General features: G+C 38.8%; 1 protein-coding gene across 3 annotated transcripts in view; it reads left to right on the top strand.

The window, feature by feature from the left end:
• The window catches only part of STXBP4 (syntaxin binding protein 4), a 226,608-nt gene that overhangs the window by 8,837 nt on the left and 202,284 nt on the right, over window positions 1-15,487 (top strand). For all 3 annotated transcript variants that reach the window (XM_073883697.1, XM_073883698.1, XM_025859411.2), the window contains exons 2-4: window positions 2,723-2,797; window positions 3,211-3,329; window positions 7,343-7,475. In XM_073883697.1, coding sequence (XP_073739798.1) covers window positions 3,283-3,329; window positions 7,343-7,475 — 180 coding nt within the window. In that variant the 5' untranslated portion in view covers window positions 2,723-2,797; window positions 3,211-3,282. The remainder of the gene's footprint in view (window positions 1-2,722; window positions 2,798-3,210; window positions 3,330-7,342; window positions 7,476-15,487) is intronic.

Genomic DNA, 15,487 nt, shown 5'->3' with positions numbered 1-15,487 from the left:
TTTTATGATATTTAAGGTTTAAGGATATGACAGTGAATACCTGGCTTATTAAAAAAAAAAAAAAGCCTGCTGTTTGGATGGATAAAATTAAACCAGTTTCTGTTAGTTTAATCAACAGTATCCTCTCCATATAGACAGCCTATTAGTACTGTTAATACTCTCATCCTGTATTTTCAGAGAATGAAGTTTTTCCCCATAAATCAGTTTCCCAGCATGCCATAGTGGAAAAAGGTTGGGTTTGGAGCTCAAGAAAACTGGATTCACATTCCACTTTAAAACTGTTTAGCTGTGTGGTCATGGACAAGTCATAGAGCTTTTCCATGATGTGATTTTCATTTATGTAAATACCTTTCATTTATGTAAATATAAATATGTAATAATACCTGCCTTGTGGGGCTCCTTTGAGGGAGGGTAAAATCCTCTAACATGGTGTCTGGCCACATTGGTGCTTAATAATAATTCCATTGTGGGTTGAGTGGCCTTCCTCCGTGCTCCCCCAGCCCCCCTGTGCACACCACTGTCAGAGCACTTAGCACCTTCCTGATGTCTGTTTACTTGACTGTCTTTGGGGACAGACTCTGCTTTTTTTTTATGTTATGTTAATCACCATACATTACATCATTAGTTTTTGATGTAGTGTTCCATGATTCATTGTTTGTGCATAACACCCAGTGCTCCATGCAGAACGTGCCCTCCTCAATACCCATCACCAGGCTAACCCATCCCCCCACCCCCTCCCCTCTAGAACCCTCAGTTTGTTTCTCAGAGTCCATCGTCTCTCATGGTTCGTCTCCGCACTCCAATTTCCCCCTCACCTCCAGCACTCAGGACACTGTCAGTCATGTTAAGTGAATGAAGTAATTTAAACACTTAAATTTCATTGTAGTACTTTAAAATAGAAATATTTTAAAATGCCTTGTTAAGTATGACATTATAAGAAATCTGTTGTACAGTTTAGCCACGATATATCTGTTAGACCTGGGTTATGTTTCATTACCCGGGGCTCTGTGTCCAGTTAGGACAAATCACCACTAGATGGGGATCTTACTCACTTTGGCTTCATTTCTCTGCCACTTTTCATCTGCATGCTTCCCCTGTTCCTGTTGCTTGCTACCACAGGGACTGTGAAAGTTGAAGCAGGATTTTAACATTCAGGCCAGTGGAACAACACTATGTCGGGTTCCCAGAAGGTCCATTCAAATTATTTACAGCAGAATCTGTGATTTCTTCCTCATTCAGTGGTTAGAGAAGTCCTGGGATAATTGCCTTGATTTTAGTTCTCTGCCTCAGTTTTGCTCACCCTAAAACTTTGGGTTTCTGAGTCCTCAGCCTCTCTGGGATTCCTCAAGACAGGTTCCTCCTGCATCTCCTTCCAGCTGTTTCTTAGGCCAGAATTTTGCTTTGAATCAGTTACTGGTGTGCTGAGTTATTGATTTCCCCACAGCAACTCAGAGGTATAGCATGCCACCTCTGTTCACCCCAGTACACCATACAAATATTCCCGTTTTCTCTCTATGCTCCAACTCACAAATGTTTAAGAATTCAGGGCACCTGCATGTCTCAGTCAGTTAAAACATCTGACTTGATTTTGGCTCAGGTCATGCTCTCAGTGTTGTGAGATCGAGCCCCTCATCAGGCTCCGTGCTGGCATGGAGCCTGCTTAAGATTGTCTCTCTCCTTCTCCCTCTTCCCCGCCTCCCCAGCTTGCGTGCACATTCTCTTTCTAAAAAAAAAAAAGAAAAAAAATGTTTAGGAAGCCTTGCCCCTAGCTTTCAGCTTCTTCAGTCCTCCTTTATGATTATCATCTCAACATCTATTTTTTGTCTTCCAGAAATTTGTCAAACATTTCATCTGATGGCTCTTCTCCCATTTATTCATGAACATTATGAGTTTATACTCTTATAAAGTGGGTTCTCTATGACTTACTCATTCCATAACTGGAAGCCTATACCTCCAACTCCCCTTCACCCATTTTGTCCATACCCTCAGCCCCTTTCCATTCTGGCAACTTTATTTTTTTTTTTTAAAGATTTTATTTATTTATTTGACAGAGAGAGACACAGCAAGAGAGGGAACACAAGCAGGGGGAGTGGGAGAGGGAGAAGCAGGCTTCCCGCTGGGCATGGAGCCCCACACAGGGCTCGATCTCACAATCCTGAAATCATGACCTGAGCCAAAATCAAAAGTTGGACACTCAACCAACTGAGCCACCCAGGCGCTCCAAGATTATAATTGATTTATAACCAACAGTACATATTTATAGTGAGAAAATATTCTAAGTTTTGACATGTATATGCATTTGTAAAACCATCACCACAGTCAAGATAGTTACTGTACCTATGAAGAAATAAGTCTTGGAGAAGCCTAGAAGCTCAAATTGGAATCCAGGTATCTCTGATGTCACGGTCCATGCTCTAGGCTCTGAAGCCTGAGGGCTAGCTAGAAAAACAACCACTGACTGTTTCTCCTGTTTCTCATTTGTGTGGGGAAAAGCACACAATTTCTGAATCTAGCTATTCATTTCTTTAATAAGAGGATTATGCTAAATGTTCTTAATGTCTTTTAAGTTTCTATACTTTATTCATATTTATTATGCAGAGAGGGTAAAGCTCTATTCAAATACAACTTTTTTACTTCAGTGAAACTGCACCATTCTCTTTAATATTCACAGTGGAGCTATAATGAGACATTAAAATCATATATTTTTTTTTCTTTTCATAAGAAAGTATTTAAGAAGCTTGTGGAGTAATATGAATAAAGTAATATAAGATCTGCAGGAAGTCCCTCAAGATAACTGGTAAGATGATAGGAATTTCTTTTTTTTTTCAACAGTGTATTGTATAATTATTTTACAGACATTCTGACTATAAACTTTTTAGCCTTGTGATTACAAGAGATATTTGTCAGTCTTTTATTATTATGTGATTTTTAAGTGTATTAATGGTAGAAGCTATAATAGTTACCTGAAGCTTAGCTGTGTTCTTCACCTCTGCCAGAAAATGCAGATTTTATATAGATACAGATAATCATGTTATCGAACTGTCTTTATATTTCTCAGATTTTATCAGCAATGATTAAGTGCCATACTTCAAAATACATAAAATACATCTAACATGTATAAACATGTATGTGATTTTTTTATGCAAAGTTGAAGTTGAATTTGACTACTCTTAAGACATGAAAATTTATTTTCTACATCTCCATTCTCAGGAAAAGAAGAATTTCTAGACTCTTCAAGATCTTCATTTATCCAGTTAAATCCAAGGCTCCTGTGGTAAAATCATGAATAAAAGTACATCTGCTGTGGTATCATCCAGTCTACTTGAAAAGTAATTTTTAAATTAAATTTAAAATATTTTGAGCTATTATAGTTTGAAATATGTAGAATGTTAATGAACTTTTGATTGAAAATTTTATACAGTTAACTGTTGTCTAAGGTAGCATAATAAGGAAGCTGAGCAATAATTACCTTCCAATGTAAATCAGTGTATGGGATAAATTCTGCATTCTTTTTTATAATTCTTTATAGAAATTGCTTTTTTAAAAATTTGATCTGATTTTTTCAAATATCTAAAATATTTTATGATCCCAGTATAAAAATAATGTAAGATTAATTTTTGCTGAGTAACAAACCACCTAAACTGCCTCCAGACAACAAGCATTTATTCTTTCTCATGATTTGGTGGGTTGGCCGAGCAGTTCTTCTGGTATGTACCAGAAGTGTAGGATGGCCCCATTCACATGTTCTGGCACCCCATCTGGAAGGGCTGGATGGCTGTCTCTGAACCTGATCTCATTCTCCAGGAGGCTAGCTCAGGCTCTTTCACATGATGGCAAAATGGTTCCCAACACACCCAAGTGTTTTTCAAATATTTTTCCCTCACATTTGCTGGTGTGCCATTGGTCTGAAGCAATTCAGATAGCCAAGTCCAAATTCAAAGGGTAGAGATATAGACTTTACATTTTAATGGAAGGAACAGTAAAATCACATTCCAAAGCGCATGCAGACATGCAAACATGTAACACATATAACAAGGCATATTCAGAGAAGTCGTTCTTGTCCTTCATTTACTCTGTCACCTCATTCTTCCTATAGATAACCATTTTTATTTTTGGTTCCTTTTTTTTTTTAAGATTTTATGTATTCATTTGAGACACAGAGATACAGAGAAAGAGAGAGAGAGCATGAGCAGGGGGAGAGGCAGAGGCAGAGGGAGAGGGAGAAGCATCCGACCAGGAGCCAGATGTGGGGCTCAATCCCAGGACCCTGGGATCATTATCTGAGCCGAAGGCAGACGCTTAACAACTGAGCCACCCAGGAGCCCCTCCTTTTCAATGCTTCTTTTGTATAAGCAAATACATATAAATATATATACATGTTATATGTGTGCATATTAACAGTAAACAAATGCACACCAGCCCTTCAGCTCAGACTCACAGGTCTTCCCTGGAGAAGAGTATCAGGCCAGTTAAATTCAGGATGTCTTTCTCTGACACCTCCTGAGAGCACTGGGAAACTCCAGTCTCCAAGGGGCACAAGCCAGGCCCATCTGAGTGGTATGCAAAGAACTCCATGCACAGAGCTCTATGCCCTGGTGCTGAACAGTTTGACATTCTGGGACAGCACAGAATTTTGTCCAACTATCTAAGGCAAAATCAAGCCCGTGGGAAAGAATCATATGACTGAGGCAAGATGGCCTCAAATACCCTGGCCCCGCCTCCTAGGTTCCACTTGCCAGCATATTATTAACAAAAAGGTAGCATATTATATATAGTTTTTGATCTTGCCTTTTTTTTTTTAACTTAAATTATATCCTGGTGATCACATCAGTCTGTAAATGTCTTTCTTGTACCTTGTTACAACTGTGTAAGATTCTATCCTGTGAATGTACCATAGTTTATTCAGCCACTACCTTATTTTTTTTTAATTTTTTTTAAGATTTTATTTATTTATTTGACAGAGAGAGTGAGAGAGCACAAGCAGGGGGAGTGGCAGAGGGAGAGGGAGAAGCAGGCTCCCCACTGAGCAGGGAGCCTGATGCAGGGCTCGATCCCAGAATCTTGGGATCATGACCTGAGCCGAAGGCAGACGCTTAACTGACTGAGCCACCCAGGCGCCCTCAGCCAGTACCTTATTGATGGACATCCATTATTTGCAAGTTTTGGAGATTACAACTTATACCAAAATGAATAACCTAGTATACAAGTCATTTTGTATTTTTTGCCAGAGTATCTTTGGGATGAATTCCTAGAAAGGGGATTTCTGAGTCAGAGGGCAAATTTAGAGATTACCAAATTCTCTCTTGGGGAGTTACGCCATTTTGCGTTCTCATCAACAGTGTACAAGAGTACCTCTTTTCCTGTAGCTTTGTCCTCGGAGTATATTGTCAGTTTTAAATTTATGTTGATCTGATAGGTGAATAGCACTATCTCTGCCTAGTTTTAACTTGCAGTTCTCTAACTGTGATTAAAGTTGAGCGGCAGAACTATTGTTAATAGCTAAGAAAAGTAAATAATATAAATTCTTAACATAAGGGGGTTTTAAAATAAGGTCCTAGCAAGTAAATGCTGTGTGAAATACAGATATTCTGTTGGTATTAGAAAAGGAGGGATCCTTTACTGAAACAATAATACATGGTGGAGATTATATCCTGTCCCCATTGAAGGAAACTCGCATTTACAGGGTTTAAGAGGTTATGGGAGGTACCTAATGAGGTACCTTCATTTCCTCTCCCCTTCCACTCTCTCATTTCTAGGCTTCACTCCTTTATGCCCTTACAGCTTAATATTCCATCAAGAGTGGGCTGAGCTTCTGAAATCTGTAACAGTGAAACATTGTGGACCCAGGCCCCACTGCCTCTTTTCCTAGCTAATTGACTGTTGCCCTAGTAACCAGATAGGCCATCCAACACTAGAGCCTAATTCAGTACAATGCAGCCTTGGAGGCTGTCCTGTATAGAAAGCAAAATATTCAGAAGCAGGGAGGTTTGTTTTTTTTATATTTTAATTTCTTTCATTCTATTTTTTAATGATTTAACTTTTGAATACACGTTTTCTTAAAGATAGAGTTAGAATTTCCATAGCAGAACTAAGAAAGTTTTTTCTGAAAGCTATAATCGTATGTAAGAGATGAGGCAACGATTTTTTTTTAAGATTTTTTTTTTTGACAGAGAGACAGAGAGAGCACAAGTAGGCAGAGCAGCAGGCAGAGGGAGAGGGAGAAGCAGGCTCTCACTGAGCAGGGAGCCTGATGCGAGGCTCGATCCCAGGACCATGGGATCATGGCCTGAGCTGAAGGTAGCCGCTTAACCGACTGAGCCACCCAGGCGCCCCAAGGCAACTCTTTTTTAATAGCAGTTTCAGTTTTTTGATATGTTTGAAGATAGCTGAAAGTCCTATAATTCAAAAGTGGCCTTAATACAGCAACCAAGCAGATCTTACACCACATTTTGCCTCTGGAGTAAGACAAACTGGGTTTCCATTGCTGTTCCCCAGCTTCATAACCTTAGACCACAAAGTTAACCTTCCCACATTTTGGTGCTTTTAGAAAAATGAGGGTAATAATCTTAGGAGTTGTATAAATACTAAGTTGAATGGCATAATATATGTATGTTGCTTAGCACAGTACCCAGTACATCACAGGAAAGCAGCCTAAGCCTCATTTCAAGTTGTGTTCAAGCTCTCTCAGACCAGTAAAAGTCTCCTAACTGGAGTATTCAGAAACACAACTTGGCGGTATACCTTTTACAGAATTCTTTTCACAGTTCCATCTTTTCTAATGGCATTGCTCTTACATCTGATGGAAATTATGGATGGAGCACATGCTTTCTATCAGAAAATACTCTTCCTAAATTAAAAAGATAAATTTTTCTTTTTGAGACTCAAGTGGAGGTCATATTTATTTTGCTGTAAATGGACGCAGACATGTCTTTTAAAAAGGTCACTTACCTAACTCACTAAAATCTTTAATTTTGGAATCCCTCAGTGTAGTCTAAAAGTCAGCTAAAGACACATCTCTTCAGTTACCTTTAATACTTCTTTACATTTATTTAAATCCTATGTAGGAAGGTATTTTTCTTTGTTCTGCTCCAAAGAAATAAGCATTATTGCTGTGATTTCTTCTATGGTTTGATTGTTTTTATAAAAAAATAAATAAATAATAGAGGTAACAGACTCCATTTGAATGCTTTTCTATCACCATACTTTTCTAAATGTCGTTGCTAGTATATACTGAGTATTTCGGGTTATCTAGATCTAAGAATTTGATTTAGCGAGTAGTTTAAAGAGAAAGTAGGCACAGATCTCTAGGCTAACCTGTGAATGCTAATGTACTTTATCTTAGGGATCCTGCCTTTCAGGTGATTACAGTTACCAAGGAAACAGGCCTTGGTCTGAAGATCCTAGGAGGAATTAACCGGAATGAAGGTCCCTTGGTATATATTCAGGAAATCATTCCTGGAGGAGACTGTTACAAGGTAAAAATGAAAAAAATAAAATAACACTTCACAAAAAAACCCAAACCACTAGTGGTGAGGTTTGTTTTCCTACTACATCACTAAATTTTTAGTATTAACTGAATGCCAATGTGACCATTTCTCAGTGAAAGATCCTACAAAGAACTGGAAGATAGGCCTTTACCTTCAAGGAGCTTTAACCTAATAAATGAATAGGAAATAAGTAGAAAAATAACAGATTTCAGACTCTTAACTAAAGGTCATATGTATATATATTTTTTGAAGGAAATTTTTTTTGTTTTTGTTTTTTAAATTCAGGAAAGAGCAGGGAGGGGGCAGAGGGGGAGGGACAAGCAGACACTGCACTGAGCACAGAGCCCAGTACAGGGCTCCATTTCAGGACCCTGGGATCATGACCTGAGCTGAAACCAAGCATCAGACGCTCAACTGACTGAGCCACCCAGGTGCCCCAAGGTTATATATATATATTAATTATGTGCTATTTAACTCTTATCCAAAATCTGGTGAGAGAAATTGTACTTGAAGACATGTTCTCTCTCTACTGCTCTGAGAGTTTGGATTAAGTCGGATCATTTAAACTTGAACTACATTCATTTAGCCTCTAAGTGCAAAACCAACAAGCAAACTCAGCATATAAAATCTGATCATTTCTGAATTTGCAATAATTCTTGTTGAGTTTGTTAATTATATCACTCATTAGTTGCCCACATGAGAAATTAGATTTAGAATTAAGACCAGAACATATTTGGCGGGGGGCGGGGGGCAGATTAGAAAGCCTTACTCTCCTGTTGCTGTAAGAAATACGTACATCATGATTTCTTTTTTGCTCTGGTTGCTAGGAAGCTCAGATCCAAATTTGAAGCACAATATCAACGACTTAGTTAAGAAACTAGTTAACTATATTTGCATTTTCATTTCTCTTGAATTCCATTTGCCATTTCTGTTTTACTAATGTGATTCTATATGTCTGTTGTTGAAATTGCGTCCAATCCTTTTTGGAGAGATATAGGATATAAAGAATTTAATAAAATATTGTATTAATGTCAAGCTATATAGCATGAGAAAGGATCATTTTATCATTGTTTGTTCATATTGTTGTTTTTCTCTTATTTGTTTTGGTTTAGTAAATAGTCTTGCCCTTACCCCCAACCCTCATCCCAAACACTTGTTTAGCAAGCAGTTTATCTAGTCAACTGCCCTCCAGTTTATTAGCTTCACCAATAATTTGCAAAAATAATAGAAATGATTTCAGTTGTTTCAAGTTTGTTGAGATAATAGGATACACTTACCATGTTGTAAGTATTATACAATAATATAAATTTTTAGCTATTGAATTTATTACCCAAATAAAAGTATACTTAAATACTAAATTTAAACAAATTCAAACAAAAAAGGAAATTTGTCTTGTAAGAATTGAGATATTTAGGACTACTTTAGTTGAGGGATGTGTGTGTGTGAGTGTGTGTGTATATATGTTCGCTATAGCCACGATATTTTTTTTTCACACTAACATTCTTAGTTTATTGATCCTCTCATGAAAAATCTGCACAACCACCACAGATAAAGCCACTGCAGCATCCCTGTCCTTCTGTTGTGCAATCTCCAGCTCACTTTTTGCCAGCACCAACATTGGCTTTTGCAGTCCCCCTGACTTTCTTCATTCTGTTCTTGTGTTCCTTTCACTGTTTTCTTGATGTCTTTTTCTTCTCATACAGGCCATGTCTTGCAAGTCTGTGTTTGGGTTCATTTTTCTTTGCATAATCCAAGGAATCATAAATCATGCCAAAGCCAGTTGTCTTGCCACCACCAAAATGGCTTCTGAATCCAAACACAGATATGACATCTGGTGTGGTCTTGTACATTTTGGCTAGTTTTTCCCGAATTTCTGTCTTAGGTACTGTTGCCTTTCCAGGGTGAAGAACATCAATGACCATCTGTTTCCGCTGAAGTAGTCGGTTAGTCATGAACTTCCTGGTCCGGATAGTTACTGTGTTGTTCATGATGGCGGCCAAGCTAGCCACGATATTTCTTAAACCACACTTCATATAATGCAATAACAGATCATGGTATCTAACAAGTGATAAAAATTTGCTGTTACAATAAGCATCAGTTTGTGCTTTTTATTCCCATGAAAAATACTTGTAGTTAAAATAATAAATTGATAGCAAGGTGCTGAGTGACTCTTCCTCTGTAATCAGTGGTAGCAGACTGAAAATTACCCTTAAATACTTTCTCTTGGTTTTTAGAATTTCATTGTTTGGAGAGGTATCAAAAAGCAGTCGTTTAACGGACTCTACTCTGTATTTACCGCTAGAGTGCAGCACAGAGTTGTTAATGTTCCTTGACAATATCTGGTCAAGTCCAAAGAAACAGCTAAAACAGAGAAAGGTGAAGACAGAAGAATGAGTAGGCTTGCGATGCTTGCACTTATTTTTGTATACTTCCTCAAGATAGAGAGTTGTGTGCACATTTATTCTGCAAATGCAAAATTGATGCAATTTTATTTTTAAATGTTTTATGAATAATAATAGCATTTACTATGTTCTAAATACTGTTGGGCTCATTAATAAATTTCTAATCTGCACAAAATTTCTGCAATAGTAGATGTATTCATACAATAGGAAATATAGGCTCATAGATTATCCTTATTAAGTTGCTAAATTGAGCAACTTAATATTGTTTAAATGCATGTGAGTGTTTTCACTTGCTCTAATTTTATTTTAATATGATATTGTTTCAGAGCTAACAGTATAAGCAGTCCCCAGGCGTATAGATGGATTATATAACATTTATATTCCCAAACTTCACATGTTAAGGGGACTGTTGGAACTCAGAAGAAATCATCTTTAGTTAATCATGGTTAGCTGCCTGAGCCCCCACCACCACTTCCTTACACATACATTAATGTTTTCAAATGGCAAAAAAAAAAAAAAAATACACACACACAAACACACAGAGTATTCGTTCAGTGACCAAAACACCATGTTTTTTTGAAAAACATATTCAGAGTTAAAACTTTGGGGCATCTTGACACGTTTTTCCCAGTTGAAATAGAAGGAAAGATTCCCCCGGCGCTAAATGTTAGAGGCAGCGTATAGGATGAGAACAAATATGCTAGATACTGAGTTAAGGAACTATGAGAACTCCAAAGCCCTTTTCACCCCACCAGCCAGTCCCATATCAGTCTGAAGTCCTCAGACCTTTCTCTGGCTGAGACACTCCTTTGAGCTTAAGACCCACATATCCAATTGCTTGGTCAGCATTTACATTTGGATCTCCTTAAGGCATCTCAAGCTCACTATATCTGAGGCAAGATTCATGACAGTCACACCACACCCCCATCTGCCCATCTCTTCCCAAACAGAGCTTCTTCCTCTGTTCCCAGTCTTGGTGAACGACACCTTCCAGTTGCATAAAGTCAGAAAACTTGAAAGCATCCTAACTACTTCTCTCCCATAATACCTATACCCAGTTTATTAGCATGTGCTGTTGCCTTTTTTACTCTCTACATATCTCTTGAACCCATCAGCCTCCTTGATCTCCACCACCATCACAGTTTATCAGACCTCGTGATAGCTTTTCCTGCTCTTATGCACCACACCTTTCTCCTCCCCGCCTACCCCCCCAGCCTATCATACTAATACTCATTTGCCTGCAAGGCTCTGTATAATGTGACTTCTTCCCTGTATTTCTCTGACTTTCCATCTTTAGGCTTCCAGAATGGTATTCTTTTCAGTTCCTGGAAGCTTTCTCATTTGCTGTTCCCTCTGATTGGGAACACACCCACGCCGCCACTACCATTACTTCCAAGTACCTATTCAAAGACTAATTCCTAAGGAATGTGTTCTCTGTGCCCTCCAGTTTATTTTATGTTGGGTTTTTTTTTTTTTTTTAAGATTTTATTTATTTGAGGAAAAGAGGACAAGCAGGCGGGAGGGGCAGAAGGAGAGGGAGAAGCAGACTCCCCCTGGGCAGGGAGCCTGATGCGGGGCTTGATCCCAGGACCCTGAGATCATGACCTGAGCCAAAGACGGATGCTTAACCGACTGAGCCACCCAGGCGCCCCTATGCCCTCCAGTTTAGTCCAGGTCTTTTTTTTATATGTGCTCCTAGATCCTGTTCCTTTCCTTTGTATCACCTGTCTCAGTTTGTAAACATACATCCATATCTGTGATTGTTTTATCAACTGTCTGAACCACAAGACAGTATGTTGCCTAAGTGCAAGGATTCTATCTGATTTTATTCACAATAATATCCTTCGTCCCCAGTGTGATGCCTGGACATACTAATTGCTCAGTTAATATTTATGAATGAATGATCCCTTAGGTATTCTGTCATGTTTCTGAGAGTTACTGATCTGCCTCTTTGCTATTCCACTGCCACCATCTGGCTCCACACCAAGTACCTCTCTTCCCTGGCCCTTTGTGTTAGATGCTGGACACGAAATGTCTTTGAAGTTTCCAACATTCTTGTTTGTTTCTTTGTTTTTCTACTAATAGTGTAAGAAAAGCAGGCAGTAATCAAGAGCTTTTCCTCAAACCTGATAACTACATTTCATATTTCATTTAACTGATTCTAAGACATGTATTAAAGCACATACATATAAGCTCTATAGGATGAATCTTACAATCAATTTCACTGGGTAATTGGCAGCATTTTCTTATTTTATTTTATTTTTTTTAAGATTTTGATTTATTTGACAGAGAGAGCACAAGCAGAGGGAGAGAGAGGGAGAAGCAGGCTCCCTGCTGAGCAAGGAGCCCGATGTGGGACTCGATCCCAGGACCCTGTGATCATGACCTGGGCCGAAGGCAGCCGCTTAACCGGCTGAGCCAACAAGGCATCCCAGCATTTTCTTATTTTAGTGCTACATAAAAAAATGGTGTATCTTACCAGCAGTGTCACTTTAAATTTGATAAATTCAGGACTTTTTTTTTTTTATCAAACCCTATAGGTGAAGACAATGATCACGCAGATATAGATACTAATGGTTAGTCATTGTTCACAAAGGATTGAAGTAGGACATATTTATCTTTCAGAGGAAGTCTGTTTTCAGAATATGCTGAGCATATCCCTGGAACTGGGACCAAGGCCTCTAGATGGCACAGTGTAAAGAAACCAGTCCCATTGATGGGAGCTAAAGGGGTAGCAGGCAAGAAGGTTCACTTTACAAGTCACTCTTTTTTCTCCTGTGCCATTATTACCTCTGTCAGAGGCCACCTTAATTTCCTCAGACTGTTTCCTGGCCCTGATTGATTGTGGACTTACTCTGTACCTGGCACTATGAAAAGGACATGATTCTGGCCAACTGAAATAATCAGTGCCGCTAGTTTGGAAGTTGCTGGATTAATGTGCTCTAATGGGAGAGGAAAAGATACATAAATAGATAGGTATGGTACAAAGTAAGTGTAATAACAGAGGTAAGTAAAAGTGCTTTTGGAGCAGAAAGAAAGGAACAGTTAAGTAATTCCAGGCAGTAGGGCAAACTTAACCGCAGAGAAAATGTTTGCATATGGCTGTGACGTTTAAGTGAGAGTTTATCAGAGAAGTGGCGGGGTTGGTGGTGGCATTCTAGACAGGAATTAGGATGTGTAAAAGCATTAGGTTTCCAAAGACCATGGCTGCTTTGAAGAACATTTTCTGAGACTAGAATGAAGCATTTATGTGTTGAGGAGGGAAGGTGAAGAGTGAGGGTGAAAAAAGTTGGTTGCAGCTAGCTTGTTGTGCTGGGTTTGGAAAGTTAAGGAGTTTCAACTTTTCTTACCCCTGGGCAGCCATTAAATGGTTTTGGTTTTGTTTTTGTTTTGTTGGTGTTTGAGAGAGGGGAATTAGGGGAAAAAGGAGAGAGAATCTTAAGCAGGCTCCATACCCAGCGTGGAGTCCTGAGATCATGACCTGAGCTGAATCAAGAGTTGGACACTTAACCGACTGAGCCACCCAAGCATCCCTAAAGGTTCTTAATTTGAGGAGTAACAGTATTAAATTTGCTATCAATGTGAAAATTACAGCAGGCATGGAATTTTGATGCAACTCACTTTTATTTAACACCTACAATTTTAGAATTTGTAGAATTTATGTATGTCATTTAATTACTAATAGCAGCCTTGTGTGACAGGTATTTATCTCCACTTTACAGCTAAGATGAAGTCTCATAGAGATTAAGCAACTTGTCTAAATTCACGTTAATAACTGGCAGGCAATAGAAGAAGTTGACAGTTTCTGAAAGTGTGAGAAAGGAACCAGGAATCTTGCAGGAGCATTCCTTAGTATTTAGGACTAACGAGTTAGTTAAATCAGAGTCAGGCCGTGTAGATGGTATGGTAATATGGTAATATGTTATTTAGAAAACTATATAATGGTCATTATAAATGAACAGCGCTGGTAGTTTTCAAGAGAAGCGTTTAAATGGTCAGGCATACGTTATCACTTTCAACGTCTTTGTAAATGTCAACGGGAAGAAAAGCAGACTCTGAAGGTAGGCACGTGAAAGTGTTGTACAGTTGCTCCTTAACTGCCGTATCTGAACCCAGACAGTGTGGAAGAGGCCGTGGCATGTCCCCAAAGCTAGTATTTTCACATATATATTCATCCAACTGGGGCAGGACTCACTGGCTTGAATGCCCGACTCTTAAAGAAATACCTTTGAGTTCGCAGGACTTTTAAACAGGTTCAGAAATTCACAGGATCAGCTAAGATCTTATTCTAGGAGGCAAAGAAAAAAAAACACTATAAATACTTTTTAGAAAGAAAAAATATATAAACACCAGAATTCACCATCAGAAGGCATTATTCTTCCTCTCTTCTCTTTTTCCTACTGGAAAATGCTCCTTCAATTTGTTTTTTTCCCCCTACGATTTTATTAATTTATTTGAGAGAGAGTGCGCAGCACGCAAGAGAGACAGAGCATGAGCAGTTGGGAGGGGCAGAGGGAGAGGGAGAAGCAGACTCCCCACTGAGCCGGGAGCCCGACACCTGGGATCATGACTTGAGCCGAAGGCAGACGCTTAACTGACTGAGCCACGTGGGCACCCCAAAAATGCTCCTTCAATGCATCAGTGTGCTTTAATATAAGATACGCTATATTGTGTTCATGAGAGCTTTTCCCTCTGTGTTGCTAATAACTGTACGGTCTGAGAGGAGGAGTGGGAGATAATACATCTGCCGAAACCCTATCGCCTACATCTGTTTTCTGTAGCTTTTTTCTCTGCAGCCCTCACAGCCAGCTGTGGTCTGTATGAGACGCATGGACACAGGAGCTTCCTCAAATAGTTTTGAATGTAATTCTGTGTTTCTCATGGATGAGATTATGTGCCTCCCCCAGCCCCTTTCCTCTCCCTCTATCTGTTGATGACCATCTAGCTAGCAAGTTGTAGAGCTCAAGTTTGTATTTAGGTCTGTCTGGCTGCCAGACCCCCTGCTCTTTCCCCTTCTGTCCACTGCCTCTGAAGGCTCCTGCCCAGTTGAAAGAATTGTCATCTGACAGTATTTACTGTTATAACCTGTCGGCCACCCCGATTCTAAAAAATCCTTTCTTTCCTTGTTAGTGTCCTTTATATGCTTTGCTCCAGTGAAACAGGGCTTTCTTCATTTTCTCCATTTTTCCCCTAAATTGTTGCCAGGCTTTGTGATACAAGTCAATAGTAGTATAGCCATTAAATTTCAGCTGTAATCTACCTTATTAAGCTGATTCTAGTAAGGAACTATTTTGTAGATTCCAAATGGTCTAGAGCTGGATTTAATAATGACATTTGTTTAATTTTTCTTATTTATTAATTTACTTATTTTAAAATTAGATTAAAAATTTCTCCATTTGACCCTTACTTCCAGTACCTGTTTTGGAATATAGAACCAAAACATAATTCAGCTAGTTAATTTCTGGGCAGATGTTATGAGCTCTTTTTATTTTGGGAGATGGAGAATTTTTATCTATTTTATTTTATTTTATTTTTTTAAGTAGGCTCCATGCCCAATACAGGGATTGAACTCATGACCCTGAGATCAAGAGTTGCAAA

Source organism: Callorhinus ursinus, unplaced genomic scaffold (genome assembly GCF_003265705.2).
Source record: "Callorhinus ursinus isolate GAN/ISIS: 27379988/994484 unplaced genomic scaffold, GSC_fseal_2.0 scaffold52, whole genome shotgun sequence".
Lineage (NCBI taxonomy): Eukaryota > Metazoa > Chordata > Mammalia > Carnivora > Otariidae > Callorhinus > Callorhinus ursinus.
This window is presented reverse-complemented; position numbering and strand designations above follow the sequence as displayed.